A 27,742-nucleotide genomic window follows, 5' to 3' on the forward strand; every position below is an offset into this window, starting at 1 on the left:
ACTCCCTAAGCAACGACCGCCCCAAACAACATTCCTAAGAAAATATCTCCCTTCTTAGGCCCTTACGGACAAAATGTCTCTCTCAGGTTATGGTAGAGAATTTAACTAGTTACAATTTTTTCCTCTAGACTTTTTATAAATTCTGTCATGGGAAAAATAACAGAAGGTTGAAATTGTTTTTCAGGGACTCGCAGATCTTGTTTTAGTATTCGGAAAATAATTGAAAAGTCGGTTACGTTTTTCATTTTTAAAGTAATCCAATTATCGACAACTCTGTTCCTATATTACCTTTTTAAGATAACAATCCTGATTGTTGATTGTCAATCTTGTTTTTTCGTTAAATAAAATTTTTGGTTCAAACCTTTGTTTCAAATCACTTTTACTTTCTAAATACAACTGATGTCCTCTGAAAATTGCGGAAACTATCCGATAATTAAAGTGAAGTAACAGTCCATTTTCTCAAAGTGGGGATGGAAGCAAATTTAAAAAGCAAAGTAACACAAAGCCTTCTCCTCAAAAGTCTTATTATACCAGGTGTCCAAGAGCACCCTGGACATAGGAGATTAATATGGGAAAACGGTTTTGAATTTTTTGCGCCTGTACGGTTGATTTGATTGAAAAATCGTATTAATGAAAGTTGTAGTACCTATCACGGACTAGTTTTCTGTTTTTTTTTCAGATCTGTAACTTGAGCCCTTTTGTCGTAAAACACGAAAAAAAATTCGAAAATTTTAACTTTTTACTTGCACTGTATAAGCGGTTGTCGAGCAACCGTACCAGCAACAATGATCTGTTTACCCGTTGCCCGACAACCGCCTATACAGTGCAGGCCAAAAGTTTAAATTTTCTCATTTTTGTTCGTGGTTTACGACGAAAGGGTTCAAGTTAGCGATCCGAAAAAAATACAGAAAACTAGTCCGTGATAGGTACTACAACTTTCATTATTACGATTTTTCAATCAAATCAACCGTACAGGCGCAAAAAAATCAAAACCGTTTTCCCATGTTAATCTCCTATGTCCAGGGTGCTCTTGGACACCTGGTATATTAAAAGGTAAAGGAGGGCTTTATTTACCTTTTGGGGGTTAATAAAACTTTTGTAGAGAAGGCTTTGTGTTACCTTCCCTTTTGATATATTTGACAATTGTCAGAAACTATTTGGCATTGTCATAAATTATCTGACAACTGTCAGAAACTAGCAGGCAATCAGTGTCGGATTTAACTCATTCACCGCGGGGTGTTAAATTTTATACTTAATACATTATGAATTCCTTTTTTAATCTTAAAAAAGTCACATGACGTTTAGGATTTCGTTTTGACGTTAAAAAAAATTCCCTAGGCATTTAAAAAAAATTGATGATTGAAAATTGTCCAAAAGAGTCACGTGACATTAAAAATATTAGTTTAAACTGAAAAATTGTCACATGATCTTCAGAATCGGTTTGGTTGCTAAAAAACGAATCATGTGATCTTTAAAAATAAATTTCACTATTGAAAATTATTTTGTGACCATTTTTACTGTAAAAAAAGTCACGTAGCCTTAAAAATAATAGTAATAATAATGAATTTATTTAGAAAATTGCTATAAGATTTACAAAAAGATAATAATAATAAAAAATACAAGCAAAGAGGAACAACAAGTATTGAATATTGATTACTAAGTACCTATACATATTTCTAAACATTTCGAACAAGGAACATGAAATACCATACATAACTTAAAAAAAAAACGGTTACGTGACCTTTCAAATAACATTTTGACATATAAAACTGTCATGTGACAATATGAATTCCATTTTTAAGACGTGACTTTAAATCTAAATTTTGATGATTGGAAATGTCACGTGGCCATTTTTCAGTTTGAACTTAAAAACGGTCACGTGTTCTTTCAAATACGATTTAGGCATTTAAAACAGTTACGTGACCTTTAGGATTCCGTTTTTGACGTTAAAAAAACCAGACTTTGAAAAATAAATTTGATGATTGAAAATTGTGAATGTGAAAAAGGTTTAAACTGAAAAACAATCATGTGACCCTTCAAATAATATTTTGACATATAAAACTGTCACGTGACATTATGAATTCCATTTTTAAGATGTGACTTTAAATCTAAATTTTGATAATTGGAAATGTCACGTGACCATGTTTACCTTAAAACATATCAGTTTTAACTTAAAAACGGTCACGTGTTCTTTCAAATACGATTTAGGCATTTAAAACAGTCACGTGACCTTTAGGATTCCGTTTTTGACGTTAAAAAAACTGGACCTTTAAAAATAAATTTCATGCTTGAAAATTGTGCGACCATGTGACTCTTCAAATAATATTTTGACATTTAAAACGGTCAAGTAGTCTCAAGATTTTGAGGTTTAAAAAAGTGTCACGTGATATTTAAAATTTAACTTGATGATTAAAAATAGTCACGTTGAAAATATCAGTTTTAACTGAAAAACGGTCACGTGACCTTTCAAATAATATTTTGACTTTTTTAAAACTAACATTCCGACTGATTTAAAGCTCCGTTATTTAAAGAGCTACAAAAAATATAAATAAGGAAAGTGGTATGAAATTTCACGCTCTTAAAGATTATTTAAGTGTTTTTGCCCTTAAAGGGCTCCTTAAGGAGTTATGCGCAGGCAAAAAGTGACAGGATACACCAAACTGCTTTTTTATGAAATCGTGCCAAAAAGTACAATTTTTTAATGATTTTTAGTGCAAAAAGTTCTTCTTTTGCAATGTTTTGTTTTTGACAATACCAGGAATTCACGGGCATTGTTAAAAACTATCTAACAATTGCCAGAAACTATCTTGCTGTCGTCGGTAACCTACTCCGCTATTGGAAAAAATTGGTCAAACGTTTCACTTCCTTAAAAATTTGACCAAATTTGGCAACAAAGTCAACCCATAACCTTATCACAACCGCAAGAAAGTGTAGGCAGCTATAAACCCTGGTCAACCGAAAAACTAGATAACTGAATAGTTTATGGCGTTTTAAAAAGTAGCTCCGACAATTTGTTCCGCTTTACTACTCACGATGAGCATGTTCTTCAAACTCGGTCGTAAACCGAAAATATCGGATCTTAGAGGCTTCAAGAGTGTTTATAGATGTTTGGAGTGATGTTCCCATAAACCGACTTTACTACAGCTGACGTATAAAACGCTGAAATAATATGGCTGAACGTGTCAAAGCCAATAAACATATACAACATAAGAAAGTAATGATCATCTACTTTTTCGTTTGGTTTAATTTGAAGTAGTGATGGGCACAATCGATTGAATCGAAATAATCGCTTTGAATAATCGAATGATCATTCGTATGATCGATTATAAATGAATCAGAGTGCAAAGTGTCGGCTATAATCGATACTTATTCACAATCGGAGTGAATCGAAAGAATAATGATTGCTTTTAACTAAAGATTTGATTGATCGATTATAAAATAATAAGATGTTAACCACAAACAGCCTAAAGTTGAAAGACTTGAAATATAGATGAGGCAGTAGAAAAATGAAAATAAGGTAAAATTATTGCAGAGCAAAATAAAAATAAACTCTTTTATTAGCAACATACTTACATGAGTTGAATATTATATGTATATAAATTAGGAATTTAAATAGGTATATATATAAACAATCTTTATTTCCGAGGAAAAAGGCTATCGACCTACCGGTCTTTCTGCCAATGTTACAGAAACAAAACTTAATGTACCTACATAAATATTTGTAAAAAAAAAAAATAATGTTTTACAAAGAAAAGGTTAAAATTAATAGTTAGTTCAGTTAGGTAAAATGTTCCAACAGAGTATATTGAGGAAAGGCGTAGCGAGATTGTCTATTTGGTCTTGTGAGGGAGATGGGGCTTATAATTGTCCAGTTGTGAGGGTTGCCTTTCCATTTTGCCTCTAGTTTCGTTAATCGTTCTGTTATTTTTGTCATTTGTGTCCGTTCGTAGAGTAATTCGTTGGTTGGGTTATGTAGCGGGTTTTGAGGATGTCTAATCTTGGTTACTAGTCTAAGTGCAATTTGTTCTGTAGTTTGTATGTGTTTTTTTGTTTTGCTGGTCGCATTAACTCTTAGTATGTGTCCGTAGTCGAGTAGAGGTCTGCAAATAGATTTGTATATTTTAGTTGCAGTTTTTGTGCTTATACCTCTGTTCTTGTACGTCAGGGCTCTGAAATGTTTAGTTTGTTTAATAATTTTGTGCATGTTTTGTAAATTTGAGTTTTTGGTCAAGTGTTAACCTTAAGTATTTTATTTCTGGGCTTGGTGTAGTTACATTACCGTCTGTTGTTATTGTAGGAGAGTTGTCTTTTATTTTGTGATTTGGTAAGAGGAGTTGGTTTTTCGTGGGGTTTATGTTAATCTCCATTTGTAGAACCATGCCGTCGTGTGGTCTGTTAATGTCTGAAGCTCCTCTACAGCTTTTGCCGTAGTTTTGGCATGAACTATGAGTGCTGTATCGTCAGCATATTGTAGAATGTAGTCATGTTTGCTTATGTAGTTTTTGTCAAGTAGATTGTGGTTGTTTATGTCATGACAATAGATATTGTAGAGGAAGGGTGATAGAGGCGATCCTTGTGGTAGTCCTTGTTCAGGAATAAAAGGAAAGGAAAGGGTGTTGTCTATACGTATTTCTAATTGTCTGTTTTCCAGTAAGTTTCTAATAATGTGGATTAGGTATTTTGGAGTATTCAGTTTGTGTAGTTTGTATAGTAGTCCTTTGTGCCATACGCTGTCAAATGCTTTGTTGATGTCCATAAAGAGACATGCTCATTTCTTGTTTTCAAGATGCGTAGTTTGTATGTTGTTAGTTAGTATAAGCAAGGGGTGAACAGTTGAGTGCTTAGGTTTAAAACCAAATTGGTATGGCGGTATGTGTTGTCCAATGAAGTGTTGTAGTCTATTCTTTATAATATTTTCAAACATCTTGCTCAGTACAGGAAGTAGTGTAATGGGTCTAAAGTTTTATTATTCCCGTTTTCCAAGTGTCTGGTATTACGTTGTTTTTTATGCATTTATTGAATAAGTTAAGTATAATTTTGTGCGTTTGTGGAGTAGGAATTTAAATTTGTGTTCAAAAATACGATATGATCCAAGCCGGTTTCTTCTTAAGTTAGTTATAACACAGGTTTTTGAAAAGTTTCTTTCGGAAGGTACGGATGTAGCTGGTACACAGAGATTTAATTGCATTTCAAACAATTGCATCTTTATTGACCCGATTTATTTTTTATATCACAATCTTTTATCGGAATGTTTCGAATGAAATGAACTATCGAATAAAGAATACTCGTCGAATGATTATATTCGATATTTGTCTGAAAGTTGGGTCAACATTTTACATTCAGTTAATGAATAATGAATAAAACTTCTCAACTATTTCCGAATAGAAATATTTCGATTATTCGAATGATCAGTTATAATAATCGAATGATCGATCATTCTGCCATAATCGAAATATTTCGATTATATCATTCACAATCGTCCATCACTAATTTGAAGCAGTATTTCATAAGCAATTTTTAATAATTAAGTCTGATATTAATACCGCCCCTCTTTATGCCTTAATTTCGTATAATAATGACCAAAGTTAATGGAAATCGCTTTATAGTGTTATAAAAGTCAATAATACGGTTTTATTTATGTTCGGAGTTATTTTTATGTCGATTTTATCGCAATAACGACCAGGCGGAGCAGTAAATGCAAATATTATCTGTTGGAAATATTCATCGTTAATAACATTTCTAACGACTATTGAATGCCGCAAAACAAATAACAAAACGTGAAAATTCGATTCTTCAGACCTTTCAACCTACCCTGACGGAATTTATCTAATTTTAATTTCATTCATTAAGGGAAGTGTAGATAGAACCATTAATTTTCCGGATACCGAAGTGTTAAGTGGCATAATAAATGGACCCGCTATGAATTTGCCATTTTTCCCACAACAACTAAACCTCAAAAAAAAGGCAAATGGATTAAAGGTATCGTAATTTTTCTTGTTGAGCTTTGAACTAAATAGATTGCCTGTCGTTCAAGGTTTTGGAGCCAGTACAATCAATACTTTGTGCGAATTTCAGTATCAGTGTCAACACAAACGCTGTCCAAGTTAAACGTGTAAATTTCCCAATGGATTTGAATCCTGAGAGATTTTAATTAGTCATTTTCGTAAGAACTTTACGTGTTTCCGACGGAATTTATTTTGCCCTTGGAAGTTTAATTTGATTTTGAAAAGTCAAACTCCACGTAAGTTTTCTCTTCAGTCGAACGGCTTTGGACCGAACTTTTATTGAAGGGATATCGAGTTGCTTTTGCTTCTAATTAAAGGATCTTGTCGCAAAAAATGGCTTTTTTATGTCATAAAAACACCGAGTGTAATACAAGGTGTCCGTTTTACGAGCCTCACCATGGAGAACTCGGTTATTTGAAGAGATAAAAGGAAGTTTAAATTGGGTCAAAATTGAGCAATTAGGATTCGATTAAAATGCCACTTTAAAAATTTAAAAATTCTTAGTACTTACAACCGAAATTTTGGAAATTAGTTTTTATTTTTCACTAATTTGTTTGATAAGATAACTGAACACAAATTGACTCTTTACCATTGCTACTTTTTCTCCTCTACAACGTGTCAATATCAAATTTTAGTTCCGACGTTTCTGCTTTTAGTTTCCATTATCAACTTTGATTTTTCTTATAGGCGCTATTATGGATTTTTACATTTTTGAAATGGGCTATTTTGTCTGATTACGATAATGTGTCGATGTGTGTCGAGTGTGATGTGATGATGGAAATTTTGTTTTAATAAAGGGTCTCTTGAAAATGACAGCTCAACAATGGGCCTGTCCCACAATTTTTTTTTATTTCATAACTACAAAGACGGATTGAAAATATTATACCCGTATTTTTTTGTTTTCAAAAATATTAAGTCTAAATAGAAAAAAAAAATGATGATAAAAACTACATTAATCTCATGTTTAAAACGCCCGCCGCCGGTGACGTACTACACTATCAACCAATCAGCGACAAGAAGTGAAACAGTTGGAGTGCAACAGCCAATAAAATCGCCCAGAATTACGTACGTCACATGCGCGCCAAAACAGACTTTTAAATTTAATGGACAAATTCAAACTAATGTAGGAACATTTACGACCATAATTTTTTCTTCAAGAATATGAAAAATTAGTTTTTTGATCCTATTCTTTCGATTCCAGTCATTAAAACAAAAATTTATGATATGTGGGATAGGCCCATTCTCTTAAGTCACTTGACACTTCTTCACGTGACATCATTGACATTTTAAAACCGATGAGAATGTTGCACTGTTAAATGACGTCACGGAATCCTCTCTGACTTTCTAATCAACTGTTGATTGATCTTATTTTATCGCACTCTTCTGGGTCTTTCCTGATTTGATTTTCATTTGATGAGGTATCTAAAAATAAATGAAATTTTATCGTGCCACTTTTACTCTTTTTAGAGAATTATAATTAATGACATAAAAAGTGTCAGTTTTTGACAACCATATCATCAGTTTTTAGGTTTTTGTTTTGGGAACGCCATATTAGATCGAATTTTACTTATTTAAAATGTATTTTGTTATAGTTTAGCTAAATTATCACAAATTGTATGTTCACAAAGAGTGCATTGTAGATGATATCAGTCAACAATTTATTAGACTAGTCATTCATCATCTGACAGTTTTGAGATGTCATTTTCAATGCACTCCTTGCAAAAACATAATTTTCGTAATTTTTACGAAATTCCAAGACTGAACCATAACATATGGCACATCATCGTAATCAGAAAAATAGGCTCTATTCAAATATGCAAAAATTCAGTATGGCACCCGTAAAAAAAAATTAAAGTTGATGATGGTAACTAAAAAACAAAACGTCAAATGTTCCCTTGAAAAGGAGAAAAAGTGACAATGGTAAAGTGCCTTTGTTTTCAGTTATCTTATTAATAAATTAGTAAAAAAATAAAAACTAATTTCCAAAATTTCGTTTTTTTTTGTTTTGCTCAATTGCTCAATTTGCCGCACACTATGCGGGAAAAATTTTTTCCCGCACACTTTTTAAAATGCTGATTATACCTTGCAACAGTGGTTTTATATAGACTATTATACATAAAATCTGCTTAGAATTTTGCGTAGAATTCAAAAATGTAATAATATTCAGGGGTTTCATATAAAAAACACGACTTTTTTCACATTATTCTTCCGTACAGTTTAGGTAAATAAACCACCTTGTCTCTGTCTTTGAAAATGAGGCTTGTTTCCTTAGAAACCAAAGCTCATTGTCAAACAACGCATTTATATGCAATTTAAAGTCTACAACAGTGTTTATTCTTACTTATTTAAGTTAAAAAAACTATTTTAATAATGGATATCACTGAAGATGAACTTCCGGAAGATGTTCTAAAAGCCGCCAACATGGCTAGTTTGCAATTGCTGCCTCTCAAATCGCGAGAAAAATACGAGAAACAGTACGAGTTGTTTACCCAATGGTGCGAACAAAAGGGGATAAAAACCTTAAAGGAAGAGGTACTTTTAGCGTATTTTGTTACTTTAAGCAAAGAATTCAAACCTAACACAATGTGGTCAAAGTATTCAATGCTCAAAAATGTAATAAAAATAAAAACAGACATCGATATCGGTGAATTTTATAAGCTCACTGCATTTCTGAAAAAGCAGAATGTTGGTTTTAAACCTAAAAAGGCGAAAATTTTTACAAAAGAAGAAATATTCAGTTTTATGAACTCCGCACCAGATGAAATTTACCTGTTAATTAAAGTTGCCACTATATTCGGACTTGCTGGTGCATGTCGAAGGGAAGAGCTAGCCAATTTAACCACTACAGATATTGAAGACAAAGGAAACCTCATAATTGTTAAAATTAGGGATTCCAAAAATCATACAGCAAGAAACTTTATAATATCAGAAGAAGTTCATAACGGAACCTACCTGCAACTGTACAGAAGATACACCGGCCTACGTCCAAAAAAGTCAAACAATCGTTTTTTCCTAGTTTACAGAAAGGGTAAATGTTTTTCGCAAAGTCTTGGAGTAAACAGTTTTGGAAAAATGCCTTCTGAAATAGCTATTTTTTTGAAGTTGCCAAATCCAGAACTCTACACAGGGCACAGTTATCGTCGATCATCGGCAACGTTCCTGGCCGATTCTGGAGAAGGAATCACTGACATAAAACGCTTGGGGGGTTGGAAATCGACTACGGTAGCTGAAGAATACATTGAGGAATCCACAAGTTATAAAAAAGGATTAAGTAACAAAATTCTGACCTTCAATCCTAAAGAAAGTGAAGCAGTTCCAAGTACCAGTATTTTACCTTCAGTTGCTCAATCTGCGATCAATTTAAAAAACGCGACCAACTGTACATTTAACATTAATGTTGTTAATAACAATAAATAGTAATAAGTTGTTGTTTTTAATATCAATAAAAATTAAAAACAAAATGTATAGATATTTCATTCGTAGAAAAAATATTGTTCCTAACACGTGTGCAAAGTAGTTTTCCCGCACTTGAAGCTTATCCGTCTAGAAGTCTAACTGCTTTCGCGTGTGGGAAAACATAACTTTGCACACTGAATAGGAAAACTACTATTTTTTATGCCTGTTTAATAATATGCTTATTACTCACTAGTTTTGAATAGATAATAACACCCATTATCTACCCGTGAGTAATGAGTCATGAGTCACACGTAATAGAAACATAAATGTTTTGATTGTAAGGTTGGTGAAAGTTTGCTTCTTCATTTGTCAAATCTCACATACTTTTACCTTTCTGTGACGACCTAGAAGACCATAGTGTTATTCCTAAACCTTGATTTTCCTTTCTATTATATCATTACGTCATATTTTGACAGATGAAATTTGGCTGTCAGTTGCAGTCCTGTTCTAAACATGGAAACTGTCAAATGCCATGGTGGTACAAAACAACGAAACTTATTTGCAAAGTAACGAAATCAGTGTGACTTTGGTTGAATGCATTTTTACAGTGCATTATTCGCATTTGTAACGTTTGGTTGTCTGTTTCTGACTGAATTTTAGTCTATTTTATTTATTTATTTATTTATTTATTTATTATATAACATGTTACAAACATTCGGAAATGTATACATTTAGTCAACATTAAATTTGGTAATTGTATAAAATAAAATGCGCATAAAATCTTTACTATAGTGAGGTAAAGTTAAACAATAATACTAAATTAATACAAAACAAAACATAAATTTAGAGTACCTGCGATTGTTATGTTATGGGGTGGTGCATTATCAATACATAGCTATAATGTGTGAGTATTAATATCAATAGTTTGAAGCGAAGTAAATTCTTCAATGGAGAAGAATGCTTGTTCAATTAAAAATCGCTTGATTAGAGGGCTAAACTCGCTTGTTGGTAGAGCTCTCAGTTCTGCAGACAATTTGTTTAAGAATCTTATGCAATAGTAGTTAGAGCCCAGTCTGCTGGCTTTAAGTCGGTAAAAGTCCTGTCTAAAGTCAGAGTTGTTACGAATATTATAATTGTGAACGTCGCTTATATGAAGAATGACTTAATGATAAAATATGACATCATAATAATGATTAAATAATGATTAAATATGACAACCGTCAAAATCCTCTTCATAAAGCTGCAAAACCAGAACACACTCTTAAAATCGAGTAAAATCAATATGTATACTAAAGGTATTTGTATTTTACAGCTTTATGAGTGAAATTTTGACAGTTATGACATTTGGACGTCAGTTACAGTTCTGCTCTAAACATGGAAACTGTCAAATGCCATGGTGGTACAAAACCACGAAACTTACTTGCAAAGTATCGAAAACAGTGTGACTTTGGTTGAATGCATTTTTACACCTTCAACAGTGCATTTTTGGCATTTGTAACATTTGGTTGGGTGTTTCTGACTTAATTTTAGTCTGTTTTAAATATGACAACCGTCAAAATCCTCTTTATAAAGCTGCAAAACCAGAACACTCTTAAAATCGATAAAATCAGTATTTACAAATATTACTAAAGGTATTTGTATTTTACAGCTTTATGGGTGAAATTTTGACACTTATGACATTTGGACGTCAGTTCCAGTTCCGCCCTAAAACTGTCAAATGCGATCCCATGGAGGTACAACATAACGAAACATACTTGAAAATTAACAAAATCAGGTTAACTTTGGTTGAATGCATTTTATATCTTTATCAGTGCAGTTTTGGCATTGGTAACATTTGATTGTCTGTTTCTGACCTAATTTTAGTCTATTTTTAAAAACGATTACCGTCAAAATTTTCTTCATAAATATTTAAAACCACGACACATTTTTAAAACACAGTAAAATAAGTATAAACAGTACCAAAGGTATTTTAAAGATTTATAAGTGGATTTTTTCCAGATTTAACATTTGGCTGTCAGTTACAGTTCCGTCATAATCCTGGAAACTGTCAAATTCAATCCTATAGAGGTACAAAACAACGAAACATACTTGAGAAGTAACAAAATCAGTGTGACTCAATTTTCTTTTGCTGACTTTTGATTTTGAGCTGTCAAATTGTCCGTTACCAAACCGAACAATCACAGTTGATAGCGATTGTCACGTTGACAGCTGATAATATTTTAATTTGTGTGTGAGGGATTAAAAGTGTCCCTTTTATTCCTAAAATAGGAGATTAAAAATTCACTTTTAATCCATAAAGTGCATAAAGAATGTTATTGAGACTTGTCACACACTTATTTTTGTTTAGTGTTGAGAATTTCATGAAATATTTCCCAATTTTTCAAAAATATTTTACTGTCAGTAGTGTCAAATCATTAATGACATCTGACGTGACCTATTTGTCATGTCAGTTCTTGTCTTTGAAACTTGATGCCCCTTTCCACCTTGACTTGCATTATTTTATATTGTTTTTTTATTTACTGTATGGAGTTTTATTTGTGTTTGGTGTGATTTCTATGCATTAACTGTACAGTATGTTAAGTACTGCGACTTCGTCTGGAGAGTATTTTCAATAATTTTTCTAACCTAGAATCATTTTTATGTTCCTTTTTCTGTCTGGTTCTGGATAATTTTACTTCAAGCAGGTTGCATTTTTAAAAAAGTTAGAATTGCATTATAATGCAATAATAACCACCATTTAGGTTAGTCTTGGTAAAATATTTCCAAACCAAATCTTAATCTGATCTGAACGTCCTAAATAATAGTAAAACTTTTACTGCTATATTATGTCACTTTTCTGTCTTGTCATTGCCAACAATGTCATTAATGTCACTTGAAAAATGGGTAGTGAACTATTTCACTTTGAAATACGCACGTTTTTCCGGACACTCTGGATATTATAATATGAAAAGTTGAAGTTCCACTACAATATAAATGAAATATTTATCCAGGCAGTCTGGATGCCTACAAAAACACACTAATTCCCGCATTCACGAGAATAAATAAACAGACCGTCAGCCCTCATTTAGACGCCATCACTGCTTTTTTAAGTACAGTTGGCAACACGGTTCGCTACTTAACCCCTCATTAAGGTCCCCAACTGGCTGGCTTGATGGGGACAAGGGCAATTAAAGGAAAGTTTGCGGATTAAAAATAATTGCGCAGCGAGTTTAATTGGCAGAAATAATTTTAATTCATCCTAAATTTGTTAAGTTTGGCTTACCTCAACAATGACTCCCTGGACTTCCAATCTCTGTTACGAATCACCGTTCTCAAACAGCTGCTAACTAATATGAGAACTATGAAACAAGTGATGGTTTGTCGGTGTCTGGAGTATGTTTGCCAAAGTATTTGCATGCCGTAAACTGCCAACAGGATACAGCCCAAACTGAAATTTGTTTCTCTGTATTGTCTGTCTTTATTTGATTTAGGACCTGTACTTTCACGGTTTCTATCTAAGTGAAAGTACCGGTCCTTAGAGTAACTACCTAGGAATATACAGAACCCTCTCGGCGATAACAAATCCAACAGTGATGAACAAGTTGGATGCGGGCAAAAACGGGAGAACTAGGAACAACAGTCCCAGAACCAAAGGAGGATGTCGAAGAGTCTGCAATAATTCCCAAGTTTCAGCAAAAAAAACTTTAAAACAGTGTAGCTACATAGTCTCGAAACTTCGACTGTTATTTCCCCTTTTAATTTTATCCACCAACTTTTACTGACCGAAACTTTTATTGCCCGAACCGTTTCCGGAAGAGCAATACGGTTGCCGGCCGCAACTTTCTTAGTGCCGGATTAAAAATTCCGGAGCGCGTTTAACTTTTTAAAATGAAGTTGGCCTCGCTTTATTTTCGCCGGCAACTTCTCGTCCGACCTCTCTAAATGAATAGCTTATTAGGCTGGATTAGGATGAAAGCTAAAACGAGCTTGTGCTGGCTGGTTTACCTCAAAGTCGAGGATGCTGCGCAGCGCCAGCAAGAACACTAATCCAAAGGAGAAACATGTGAGGAAGTTCCGGGAGTCCGACATGGACGTTACTAAAGGTACTGAACCCATTTGCCAGTCGTGGGACAGTGTGGCCGGACATAGTATCAGCCATAAGTTGAATGCTGCCAAATAGCAAAATGTGAGAAACCTGGAAAAGAAAAATTTTATGTTAAAATATTGTTTATTATTTAATACAATATTATTTACATTCTGTCTGGATATTACATTCACTTCAATATAAATCAACATTAATCACTTGTTTCTATGACATCAAACAGTATTAGTATTTAGTATTACACAAAAGTAAAAATGTTGATAAATTATGAATGACGTTTGCCAAAATTCTCCAGTAGAGTAGATACAGGAAGATGGGTTTCATTGTTTTTGCCTTATTTTCTACGTCTCTGGAAATTTTTCAAAAATTACAGTTTCTTTTAATTTCATATTTCATGATGAAAATTAAATTATCTCTTATAAAATTCTTATTTGAAACTTCGTTAACGAGATAATTCAGTTATTACGTTCAAAGACCCAAAACTATCCCAACCCAACTTAAAAATTGTCTTGGAAACGAAAAATTGACTTAAAAAGCTTGAAAAGTTTCATTGTAGCCAGTTTTCATAGTTTCCAGACAAACTGAAAGACTTTAGTTTTAAAAATTGACTTAGAAAAGATAAAAATTGATTTCAAAAACTTAAAAATTGTGTTTGTAACATTCATACAAATCGAGAGACTTTAATATTGAAAATTGACTTGTAGACATAAAAAACTAATTTTTCTAGAATTTTTGATTACAAATTCCTACATTTAAACCTTAAAAATTGACTTGAACACCAAAAGTGACTCTGAACTAATAAAAAATGACATTAGAAGCTTAAAATTTGCATTTGAAGAAAGTTTTCATAATTTCAATATTTTATTCTTGAAAATAGTCTTAGATACAGGACATTGACGTTATATTCACGAAAATTGTCTTGAAAACTAACTTTTCGTGCTTTTTACTTTGCTTTTCATTTTCTTAGAATTCTGGACTATTTTTAGTGCTTCAAAACGGCTTTCAGCTTGGAAAATCGAGTTTCAAGACTATCTTCACCAAGTTATTGACTTAGCAAACTTAAAAAAACAATTTTTACATTTTCCATAGACTTAAAATGTCATTCTAAGCTTTGTTACTATTAAATCGACTTCTAGACATCTCAGTGCTCAAAATACGAGTATTTCTTAAAAATCTAGACTGTTTTTAGTGCTTTAAGGCTGTTTTCAGTGCCTCAAATTGAGTTTCAAGACTATCACAAAGTATATCAAGTATATTACAAAGTTTTTGACTTATCAGGCCTAAAAGCCAGTTTGTACACTGTCCATGGTCTTAAAAATGTCAGTTCAAGCTTAGCTTCTTCACTATTAAATTAACTTCTACACTCATAGGTGCAATAAATTCTCTAAATATCTCTAAGAAATTCAGACAGTTTTTAGTGCTTTTTAAGACTGAAAAATCGAGTTTAAGACTGGAAAAGCCGAGTTGTTTCAGAACATTGAGTTGTACACCAATTAAAGTCCTGAAAATAGACTTGTGAACTTTCTTTAGTCCTAGTAAAGTCAGTTCTAGCCTTAAAAATCAACTTATAGATTATTTTTAGTATTAAAAAATGAGTTTCATGTACAATACAATCTTTGTCTTGATTTCCGGACTGTTTGTAGTTCTTCAAATCCAGTTTCAGACGATCGACCAGGATGGCAGCCTGAGAAAACGAATTATAAGACTATTCCTAGTAGTAAATAGCAAGTTTTTATACTATTCAGTACACAAGTCTTGAATGTTCAGTTTTACACTATAAAACGATTTTTAAAATTGAAATTTGGATCTTTCTCAGAAAAATGACATAATGCAAGTCAACTAATTTTTTGATTGGCTATCGGATGGTGAATTATTGACACTTAAAACTGGACACCCTATATTTTACATTACTAAACAAAAAAGTGTCTTTCGGCCACTTTTGAGCAAGAACGCATTTTAGGGCCAGTGTTGTTGAAAAAATCAAATATGTTACAGTCCCAAAGTAATGCGTTGTTGCCAAAGTGTATATTTAGTCGTAAAGATCTTGCCTAGGTGATTTTCGCCACAAATGCAGTTTTTACTTTTACTTTGTCTTAAATTGACCGAACTATCTCTTAAACTTGTTTTTTAAAGTTTCTGAAAGTTTTACTAATATTACTTAATATATTATACCTAATGAGTAAGTTTACTTTACCAGTTTACCTATATTCTTTGAACACTCTGTCAATAATATAGGGTAAATCATGTCTCTAAGTCCTGTTTACATTTTATAGTAACGTTTTCTACTATTTTTGGTGAACCTACTATCAACATTGAAAACAAATTGTCAGTTAACATAACGTCAAAGTCGTAAAAAGCTTAAATTGGAACTGCATTGTCAAATTTCAACGCAAATGTGACACTTATTATTTTTCTTAAGTTTAGAAGAAATTCACTTCCACAACAAAAAACAACCCTTAATATGCAAACAAATAGACATATTTTACAACATAATGATATTGGCATGCCCAACCCAACAGATATATTGGTCAGACAAAAAAAATCTGAAATATTTGCTAATTTCTTCGGTTTGCAACCAAAAACCGTAAAAATTCTAATTTAAGTAGAATGTTAATTTAACTTTACCGAAAAAAAAAAACAACGTCATATTTTTTCTCATAACAAAGTAAACAGTATAATATCGTAAACCTGTACGAGTAATCGAAAGTTCATCTTCGTTTATGTAGATATGACTTTACAGCCATCCCGGCGGCGGTATACATTATTCATTGTTAAGGAAAAACGAACTGTAATCATGTAAAAATGGAAAACTGTGCGAGAAAATGAGAGAAAAAGTGAAAGCGCGGTGGAGTTTCAACAAGAAAAACGCGTTTATCAAATCTGAGTAGATTGGTTGTTCTTGGTCCCAAATACTAGGAAAACGTTTAATGATTGTCAAAAAACCTCCATTACCAATCGAATTTAAAAACGTTTTTACCCCGAAATGGTTTAGGGGCTAACGTTGATTTAAATTCCCTCAAATTCCTAACGAGCCAACACGTTTTAAATGGTCAAACTCAATTTCAATCTGAAAAACAACAAAAACACAATGATTATTTAAATGCAAGAAGTGGATTTGGGTATTTTTTCTCTTCGAGGCAATTAGGCCACTCGACTAACGCCGATAAAACTTCAAAAGAAACGCTTCTTTACCCAACGATGGAGTCTTTATTTTTGGGCTTCTGAATAAAACATCGAGTCGGAAGGAAACTCTCCAGAAAAAAAATCGTAAAAATGTACATACCTAACAAACTGAATCTAATCTGAATATATTTCAAGTCGCACAAAGAAAGAAACTGATTACAAATATTTGGAGTTGATTTGACTATAGGGAAACTCGCAACAATCTCTAGAAGTAGGTCTAATTTACACAACGAATAATTCCAATTTCATGAAAATTTACGTCAATATAGAATTTCAGAAATTTTTTTTTTAAGTTTTTTTAAATATAGTATGTTAGTACAGGTTGATATAAAATCTTGCCGAGCTCAGACATTTAGAAAATGTTGAAATCAAGCTTAAAGTTTAGCTTTAGAGATCTGTATATTTAATGGATTTACTTGGGTGTGCTAAGCACACATTTTCTTTATATCTACTACTATTTTCTGTTAATACAAGTAAGCAAATTAGTTTATTAATTTATTTGGATTAACACTAAAAATTCTATCATTTTGATGTTTGATGAGTATATCAGAATACATTCAGTTATACCTATTATATTGACTAATACTGCTAAACATATTGTTACGATTTTCCCGTGGGTTCACACAAAGTCAGTTTAACTCAACAATTAATAAATTTATTAACACTTTAAAACACTCCGTACAATAATTAACACAGCTACTAAAAACACTACTACAATTCCACAATTACTCCGCTATTTAAACTTTACCGCGTTCCCAAATTCACTACTACTACACTACTAACTCTCTCGTCGACGCCGCTTCTTTTATATTCACAAACCACGTTCTAGAATGACCGCGAAACGCTTCGCGGGTTGCCTTGACCATTCAAGAATCTTCCAGGTAGCGTTTCCTAACTGTGGCCTACTTTAATACGCGCCCGGCCAGATATTGCGGCGCATCGGTTTCATCCTGACTCGAGTATAGTAGGCCCAAACCGTAACACTGCCCCCCTCTTAAAGCTGATCGTCCCGATCCGCTTCATCTAGTCCCTGGTATTTCTTGAGTCTGTCCAGATGGACAATTTTCATCTTGCCTTTGGGGCTGCGTTGGACTCTGTACGCGACGTCATTTAACCTTTTTACCACATGGTAAGGTCCCTCCCAGTGTCGTTGCCATCTTTGACTTAATCCTTTGCTCCTCCTGGGTTGAAACATCCACACAGCATCACCTTCCTTATAATTGCCACCAGTTGGTCTGTGGTCCAGTGTCATCTTCATACGGTTGTTGTTTGGTTTCATCTTCTCTCTCTCAAGTTCCCGAATTGTGATGGATCCCTTCTGTAACGAACACTGGTCACACCGTTTACACCATTCCTCAACGTCCTTTCTGAAGTTAATCAAGTAAAATCGATCTCTTATTCTAGCCAAAGTCTGGTTTACTCCAAAGTGTCCTCCTCCGCGACTGTCATGTAGTTCTCGCAGCACATTCTCTTTGCAGGAATTGGGCACTATTGTTTGGTAAACAAAGCGTTTTCCGTCTGGACTTTCCCATTTGCGAGTAATTAAGTCTTCTCGCAGTCGAAGCGAATTCCACTGCAACCAGTAACCCCTTACTGTTGGTCCATATCTGGAAATCTGATGCCAATCCGGTTTCAAATCCTTCTCCAACCATCTTCTGATTACTTTCAAATCAGAGTCTGAGCGCTGTCCTTTTATTATGTCCTCCTTAGAAACGCTGCTCTTCATTCTTTTTGTAGCCTCTTTATCTGTCACCATCGCGATTTGACCAATCCTCCAACCATTATGAATTTGTCCTTTCCGGTACCTTAAGTCACTATCCAAAGCTTGACGATCCTCTACATATCGCGGTAAATGTCCTTCCGGGTTCTTCATTTCCTGCTCCTGGTTACGCCAGTTCCGCGGGGTCGGTAAACGAGACTGCTGTCTGCAATTCCATTGGTAATGTCCTTTACGTCCACAAATATAACATGTAATATTTCTTTTAACAGAGGAGTTCCGGTGATTTGTTCTAATGTCCTGATTTCGTCGGCACTGTGGGTTTGGAGAACAAGACCGCTGTCTGCAATTCCTTCTAATGTGTCCCGTACGTCCGCATCGATAACACTCCACTCTCGTGATCGGACGTGACCGTTCTAATTGTCTGGACTGACCATTTCCTAATGCTGCCATTTGTTGCACTAATTGGCCGAACATTGATTCAATTTTATTTATTGATGTAGTAACATGATCGGCTATCGGAACGGATTCCTCTTGAATAGGCTCTGGCTTTAAATCATTGCACGCAGCTTCAATTTCCAGCGCTCGAATCAGTAATTCGCTGTTGTTGCTCCCTTTGAACATCTTCAGCCATTTCTTTACCTCCGGATCTCGAATCCCATCTACAAAATACTGTGCCACAAGTTCTTCTTGGATTTCATCCGGGACGGCTGGGTAAGCCAGATGCACAAGGCGACGAATTTCGGTTTCAAACTCTTCTAGATTTTCACCAGTTTTCTGCTGTCTTGCCATTAATTGCGTTCGATACAGTCCTTTCTTATGTTGATCCCCATAACGACGTTCTAATGCAGCTACTAATGCTTCGTAGTTGCTTCGTTGGGCGATAGGCAGAGTCTGTAACAGCTCCAATGCAGGTCCTCGGAATGCCACTATTAGTGCTACAGCCATTTCCTCGTTACTCCATCCATTTGCATTTGCAGCGGCCTCAAATTGGAGTTGGTACATTGCCCATGAAGTTTGACCGTCGTATGTGGGAGGCTTGATCTTGTTGAGCCCGTTTCCGGTGATCACTGTAGAGCTGGCTCCTCTGCTGTCAATTTTCTGCTCTAAGTCGCGTAGCTTTATCTCAACATCATTCTGAATTTTATTAATGTCCTCCCGAACATCAATCTGAATTTTACTAATGTCGTCCCGAACATCATTAATGTCTTCCCGAACATCCTTTAATTTTTCCTCAACATCACACTCCATCTTTTTAAGACTATGGGTTACATACTCTTGGATTTCTGTTTTGGTCCCCGCTAGACCGTTCAATATTTCTACGTTACGTTTTTCTTGCATTTCTATATCTTGTTGTCTCATTCTTTCTTTTTCTTCTTTGTCTTGTTGTCGAATTCTTTCTTGTTCTTCCTTTTCTTGTTGTCGAATCCTTTCTTGTTCTTCCTTCTCTTGTTGTCGAATCCTTTCTTGTTCTTGTCGAATCCTTTCTTGTTCTTCCTTGTCTTGTTGTCGTTCTTCCTTGTCTTGTTTAAGCATTGCCATAATAGCTGCAAATTGGGCCTCCATGTTTGCACTTTGACGTCTTGTTATTGGCATAAAATAAATTTAACACACCACTGTTCCGAAAATCTCTAGTCCGGTTCTGAACACAAGTCTTTAACCCGAAGTTTAGTTCCAATTCACGTCGCACTAAAGTCTGATCGCACTTCTGACACCAATTGTTACGATTTTCCCGTGGGTTCACACAAAGTCAGTTTAACTCAACAATTAATAAATTTATTAACACTTTAAAACACTCCGTACAATAATTAACACAGCTACTAAAAACACTACTACAATTCCACAATTACTCCGCTATTTAAACTTTACCGCGTTCCCAAATTCACTACTACTACACTACTAACTCTCTCGTCGACGCCGCTTCTTTTATATTCACAAACCACGTTCTAGAATGACCGCGAAACGCTTCGCGGGTTGCCTTGACCATTCAAGAATCTTCCAGGTAGCGTTTCCTAACTGTGGCCTACTTTAATACGCGCCCGGCCAGATATTGCGGCGCATCGGTTTCATCCTGACTCGAGTATAGTAGGCCCAAACCGTAACAATATATACCATTAATATGTAATAATCATTTTATCACAAAGTTTAAAAGTTTGTCTGATTGTTCAAAAACTTAATGCTTTTGATAATCAGGTATTATTCACATTAAAAATAAGTATAAATCCAGTCTGTTTTGTTGCACAAACATCATTATCATATGAAATTAGCTCCAACAGAGAGATTTTATTAAAATGTTTAATCATTTTTCATGTGTAAAAGCTGCTTTTTGTATTAGCTCATCTTTGGTTAGTACCTATATTGTTGCCTTATTAGTTTTTTTTTGATAAACTAAATTTTTAATATAATTCTAAAGTTTAGCACGAGGGCAGGAGGAGGTACATTTATTAACCACAAGTTATGTATTTATTAAGGCATTTTAACACTAGACAGTAATTACAAATAAGGGAAAAGAAGATACTTTAATAAACTAAAACTAAACAAATTTCTCATTTTACCTGCGTGTATAAGGGGTAAAAGATATTAAAGAAGTCAACTTCAAAAAATTGGTTATTTTGTGGCCAAGTACAGAGAAACACAATTGACTATAGTAATATTAATAGAAAAAGGAGGAAGAAGGAATAAGTACAGAAAAAATATGTCGTGGCTCCCAAATATCAAATATTGGACAGAAATAGGAAGCACAGGAGAAATAGTTCACACCACCAGAGATAGGGAAAATGGTCAGAAGTGATCGCAAACATCCATTAATGGATAGCAGCGGAAGAAGAAGAAGATAACAATAATTGAACAGATTTGATGTGTACAAAAATGTAAATTTGGTATTTCCTCATCTCTGGTTTACGAATCTAAAAGTAGTTTCATTCGTAAACTCAGTTTGTGTACAAAGTACTTCATCTGGCAATACTTAGATGACACTACATGTGAACAGCTAATCAAAATTATAAATTTTGATCATAATTTTTGTGATATGGTGACAAAGCATTATTGTATAAGTATTCTTCAGATTCAGAGTCTACTGAAGACGATTAGGTATTTTTTCCAGTCTGGCAGGTTTTTGCTGTATTGAATATCTCTAAGCAGATTATGAAGATGATCTTGTTTTCTGTCAAAATGGCGGTAAAGAATTATGAACATTTTTTGATTAAGGAATCTTGAATCACTAAATTTTTGCTACTTTCTCGTTCTAATATTAAAACAAACAAGTCAATATGACAAGGGTTTTTGAGATATATTAAACTTTGCCCATAATGCTTATAACTTTCACAATAATTGAGTTTTGAAGAGAAGTATATAAACGCAATATACTTCAAAAACAATTTACTTTTTGCCTTTTTATTGTCCTTGGTGTATCGACTTCTCGCCCATAAGGGCTTTAAATGTAAATAACTAATAAACCTGTCATTCCCTACTTAAAGTTTACTGTTTTATTTGTATAAGGAAAATACGAAACTTAAAAGCAGAACTCGTATTCTTTCTCGTTAATTTATTTCTAAGTTATTGTAAGATAGCATTGTCTTCTATGATACTCACTCAAATGATGGTTACGTAATTGACATGTTGGGTACTGTACCGTTTACACGTTCATGCAAGTTGACCTTGTGTATGTCAGTTTGCACATTATATGATGAAACAGTGTGTCAAAAAATAAATGTGTCAAAGTAGTGTATTCGGAACTAATGTATGTGTATTCTTCTCTATCAAACGTCATTCAAAAGTTTTGAACCTAACACTGCAAAACGTCAAATTAACCTCAATTGAAACCATGTCAAAAGTCAAATTAATAGATGGCGATTATTCCATCCAATAGCAACGCTCATAGTTTGCTAAGTCATATTATTAGAATCAAACAATTTAAATCTAATGTGACATTTTCGCCATGAGTTTGATGTATAACGGGTTGCCTGAAATAAATTGATTCAATCTCTCATGGTCCGGACCAGTACAGAATTGCATCTCTCACAGCTGAGAATCGAAAAAACATGCGTATTGGCCAAATTGACATAACTCAACAATCACGACATTTTGTTGCCGTGTTTGAAATTGTAATAACCGAATTGTTGGTTTGTATTTGAACTCCAGAATCTAGTAACAGAATTAAGCACAACTCCACGACAACTAACGAATAAACAATCAATTGATCAAGAAATGAAGAAAACACAAAATAGTTCAGTTATAAGACCTGTCACAAAGTTTCATCGCAACGTTGCCAGCTGGGCCATTGCTGTACTGTTTTTGTTTTGCTTTCTTACTTTAATTAAACCAAAAAACCACCTCCTGCACTGTTTCAATCTTCACAGTAGTTGCAACTTTTACATATGGTTGAAAACAATTAAAACCAAGCAAACATTCATTCTATTTAGGGTAGAACTCAAAACACTGTATATATTTTAAGTTTATATTTAAAAATACGGATTTTAAGACTAAGTGAGAATCTCTCCATGAAAATAGGGCCCCAGGAAACAAAAAGGTTTGTTATAACGTTTTTTTAAACAGGAATGAACATGCTGTATATTAAATGTCTAGAGACTGTTTAACAAACCACAACTTTACAGACATTACAACTTGTTTGTAATAAATGAATTTAGTACACTCTTGATGAAGCAATTGAAGCATAAACAAGTCCTCAATAAGTAAAATTAATCTTAACACTCTGACAAACAACCAACAAAAGTTTACTATAACTATCAAAAGCAGATAAACCAGACTTTAATAAAGTTAGGTTTAGTGTGATTTATACAAAAAGAGAAATTTTACTGCATTTTTTTTGGTTAAAACTTCATATTCAACTGATCCCAGCTCTTTTCCATTAAGTAATTATTGAGCTAATAGTTTTTAATTTGACAAACATAACAATTACACTGATCTGAAAAGTGAATAGCGCTATTAAAATTGTCAAATGATTGTAGGAGACTAAAATTTTAACTGAATATTCAATTATTCCCGATATTTGATGACAAATATTTTCTAAATTACCGTAATAATTACAATCGGACGAGTTTAGGTCCCGTCATAATTTATACAATAATAGAAACGTCATTTTTCAGAAATCCAATTATCCGACGAGATCGGCGAATATTAATTCGGGCGATTTATTGTTTCGGTGTCATCGGGAGTACAGTTTGTCTTCATTGAATATTTATTTGCCCGAATCAAAATTGACATTTGTTGCGATGGAATTTTATTGAGCTTCGCTCCATTCGAGTCATACTGTGCGCGACATTGTCGCAATAATATGTAAATAAACGAAAATAAGCTTACCTGACGTATATTGAACTGTGAAAGGCTGCCGGGTTATCCTGCTCGCAGAATCTCGGCAGAGAGCCTTGCAAAATTGCCAATCTCAAAGCGAGCAACACTCCGGTCTGAAAATAATATCGGGAGTTTTTAAGTTAGCCTACTTTCAGTAGTTGTTTTTCTTTTTATGCAAGACCAAATAATACAAGTTTCCGTTATGGAATATTCATATAATCCCTCCGGGAACGAAACGTCGATGCATTTGTAATTTAATATGGGAACCCTACTTGACCAAGTTGATTAGAACAAACTTTAACCTAACCGCTATCGATAGTTGGCTCCCCAAGGATCGGAAACTGATATATTGATTGAGAGGTTAGACGATAACCTCTGGAGGCGTTATTGCCTCTAATTAATTACATTAATTGGATGGAGATTTATTCTGAGAAATGCAACTTAAGTGAGTGTAATTTATAAAATCCAGTATTACATTGCACGTAACCAAACTCTGAATTTATATTATTTGAGAATTTGATTATTACATATTATTTTTCTAGAAATGTGTACGAAGTCTAACTTCAATATTATAGTCAATAATTTAACAGAAAAAAATATTGAGCAAAGAGTTAATCGTATAATAAAACCACAACCGGTATAATAATTGATAATCTAGAAATAATTAGAGCTAAATATCTACAAGTTACCTAAGTATTTAGTATCTAAAGTTGTCAAAGGTAATTAAAAGGATATTCTCCAAGTTCGATGAATCAAGTTAAATTGCGATTTGGTGAAACAGGAACTTTGATACAGACATTTTATGTTAACCAGGATTAGAATTAAACGTAAAAGTTGATCAGTTGATTATCGAATTTATGAAAATGTAAGTTAGATTACCAGACAAGTTAGCAGAATTGAAAGTTAGAATTCGAAATACATATTTCTAAAACACTGCGAATTATCCGTTTTCACCAAGAATACCTAATTGTTTTTTGTGATACTTTGTGTGGGTCCCATTTTCGACACTTTTTTAGGGTATTTCGCTTATTCTTTTAAATTACAGGGTTGCGGTTTTTGCTATTAATTACTTCGAAATTATAGTAATTAAAAAAAAAAATGAATGTTTACCTACAGAGATGGCGTCAATGTACAGGGCGATTGTTTTATACCAGGTGTCCAAGAGCACCCTGGACATAGGAGATTAACATGGGAAAACGGTTTTAATTTTTTTGCACCTGTACGGTTGATTTGATTGAAAAATCGTATTAATGAAAGTTGTAGTACCTATCACGGACTAGTTTTCTGTATTTTTTTCGGATCTCTAACTTGAGCCCTTTCGTCGTAAAACACGAACGGTTGCTCGACAACCGCTTATACAGTGCAGGTAAAAAGTTTAAATTTTCTCATTTTTGTTCGTGTTTTACGACGAAAGGGCTCAAGTTAGAGATCCGAAAAAAATACAGAAAACTAGTCCGTGATAGGTACTACAACTTTCATTAATACGATTTTTCAATCAAATCAACCGTACAGGCGCAAAAAAATCAAAACCGTTTTCCCATGTTAATCTCCTGTGTCCAGGGTGCTCTTGGACACCTGGTATTTTACTTAATTGCTAACTTCATTAAATTGGATCTGACATAATAGTTTAAATTAGCAAAATTGCAATATTTGTCCTGGTTAGGCATAATCTACGTCATCATTATAATTTCTCATGATTGGAAATCACCCATATATCATAGATGATGTGTTAGCGTTACCAATATACAGAATGATTAGTGTTTTTAGTCTAATTTTCTTTTGGTCATAATTTTTGAAGAACCTGGTATTAACAGATTCAAATTTAGATGGTATATTGGCTAAGGGAAATATTACAGAAAATAAATTACAAAGTAAATAAATTCTAGGTCCGGAGTAAAAAAAGTAAAATCACTAATCAGTGACTGTTGACAATGTCTGCAAATGGTCTGAACCTAAATTTTAATATTTTTTGTAAACAATTACTCCGGATCTGGAATTTAATTATTCTTTAGTTTATTTCCTTTATTGAATCTTCTTCTTCTTATTCATATTTAAGATCTCGCGATCTGTTAGTTTTGCAGAATTTTCTGGATCAGTTCCTGGGAGGTGGATTGACAGCTGTCCTTCCATCTCTTAGGTGGTCTTCCGGGTGCTCTTTTCCCTATTGGTTTCCCTTCAAGTGCGATGCGTGGCAGTCTTCCCTCTTCCATTCTTCTCACGTGAGCGTACCAATATCTTTTTCTTTGTCTCCCCCGTCTTACGATGTCTTGCACCCCACATTGTTCCCTAATGTCAGTGTTCCTAATTCGGTCTATTCTTGTTTTTCCCATTATAGTCCTGAGCGTTTTCATTTCGGCTACTCGAAGCATTCTTTTCGTTTCTTTGGTTTCTTCTCTGGTTTCTATTCTGTAGGTCATGATTGGCCTGATACAAGTCTTATAGATTCTGTTATCCTTTCGCATGTATTCGTTCGCCCATATTATCTGCCTTAAGCAGCCCGACATGGCAGTCGCTTTGTTGATCTGGCTTCTTCGGTCCTTCACTGGGTCGTGATAACTCGACAGATCCATATCCAGATATTTGAATTGCGAGACTTGCTTGACGATTTTGTTCTGAACTACCAGCTTACATCCTACGGGATCTTTAGCAAAGGTTATGCTTTTCGTTTTTCGTTTTTTCTATAGATATGGTCATGTTCATCGTTTGGCTGACCTGGCAGAATTTGTGTAGTTGTCTCTGTAGATCGTGTTCCGTTTCCGCGAAAATAGCTGCATCATCGGCGTAGCATACCATGCTGATTCTTTTATTCTGTTCCTTTTATCCTGTATCCCATATTTAGTGGCGATACTTCCTCTATAATTCTGTCCATTAAGAAATTGAACAGAAATGGGCTAAGGTTGTCACCTTGTCTGATGCCTCCTGGTGTTGGTATCTCTTCCGTATAAGTGTCTCCTGCCTTTACTTTAGTCATGTTGTTCATATTAAGACTGAGGACTGCTCTTACGATGGTGTTCTTTCGCGACGTTTCTTTCGCTAACAGTATATTTATGATGTCGGAGAGGCGAACCCTATCAACTGCCTTGGACAAATCGATGAAGCAGACATATGCTGGTGTATTAAATTTGATCGATTTTTCTTTTAGTTGTTTGATAATGAATATGGCGTTGGTCGTGGATCTGTTTCGTCTGAAGCCTTGCTGTTCTTCCCTGTTTGTTATTTGTGTTTCAAGTATTTCCTTCAAAATGCCGGTAAAGACTTTCATGCTTGTGTTCAGCAGCGTTATGCCCCTGTAGTTGTCTGGGTGCGTCTTCTGTCCTTTCTTGAATATAGTTATACTTTTGTGCTATTCCGTAGGTATTTCCGATGTTTCTAAAATTATGTTGTAGAGGATTTTTAGATGTTTTCCTAGTTCAGGTCCGGCATATTTCAGAAGTTCGTTTGGGATGAAGTCTGTCCCGGGATCTATTCTGTTTTTCAATTTTTTGATTTTTGCCGTTACCTCTTCTTCGCTCAGTGTTATTTGATGGTTTGTCTCGTAGTTTTCGATGCTTATGGCTTCTTCGGTGTTATTAGTATTTTTCCCATACATCTTTGGTGACTCCTTTTGTTTGCACAAACTCATTTATTGGCTTTTTCCTGTTCTTGAGCATCTTCCAGACTTTCTTCTGTGCTCCATATAGGTCGTGATCCATATCGCTTGTAAATTTTGCCCAATAATCTCGTTTTAGGGCTGTGATTCTGGCATTGATTCTGTTTCTCACTTCTGTATATTCGGAATGTTTTTCTGTCGTTAGTGAGCTCCTGCATACAGCCCACTTTGACCTTATCCTCATCCAAACTTGTTAATTTTATATAACAATTTTAAATTTTCCTTACTAGAGCATATCAGTTTAAACGAGATTTATTGCATAGCATGTTCACTACTGGGGAAAACAGCATTAATTTTTTAGGGTTTAACGAAAAATAGGGCGGCTTAAACTCACAATGAATAAACTAAGACCCTTGCTTTGTTTCTTTCGTGCTTTATACGCGAAAATGTCGGATTATGAG

General features: G+C 34.1%; 1 protein-coding gene across 1 annotated transcript in view; it reads right to left on the reverse strand.

The window, feature by feature from the left end:
- The window catches only part of LOC145727174 (protein O-mannosyl-transferase TMTC1-like), a 267,670-nt gene that overhangs the window by 9,384 nt on the left and 230,544 nt on the right, over positions 1–27,742 (reverse strand). Inside the window, exons 7-10 of the mRNA XM_081976649.1 lie at positions 23,702–23,805; positions 13,386–13,575; positions 12,929–13,050; positions 12,664–12,828 (exon numbers count right to left, since the gene is read on the reverse strand). Of these exons, the coding sequence (XP_081832775.1) occupies positions 12,664–12,828; positions 12,929–13,050; positions 13,386–13,575; positions 23,702–23,805 (581 nt within the window). The remainder of the gene's footprint in view (positions 1–12,663; positions 12,829–12,928; positions 13,051–13,385; positions 13,576–23,701; positions 23,806–27,742) is intronic.

The sequence above is a fragment of the Ips typographus genome, linkage group LG3, assembly GCF_016097725.1.
Source record: "Ips typographus isolate SLU linkage group LG3, UJ_Ityp_2.0, whole genome shotgun sequence".
NCBI classification, from domain to species: Eukaryota; Metazoa; Arthropoda; class Insecta; order Coleoptera; family Curculionidae; genus Ips; species Ips typographus.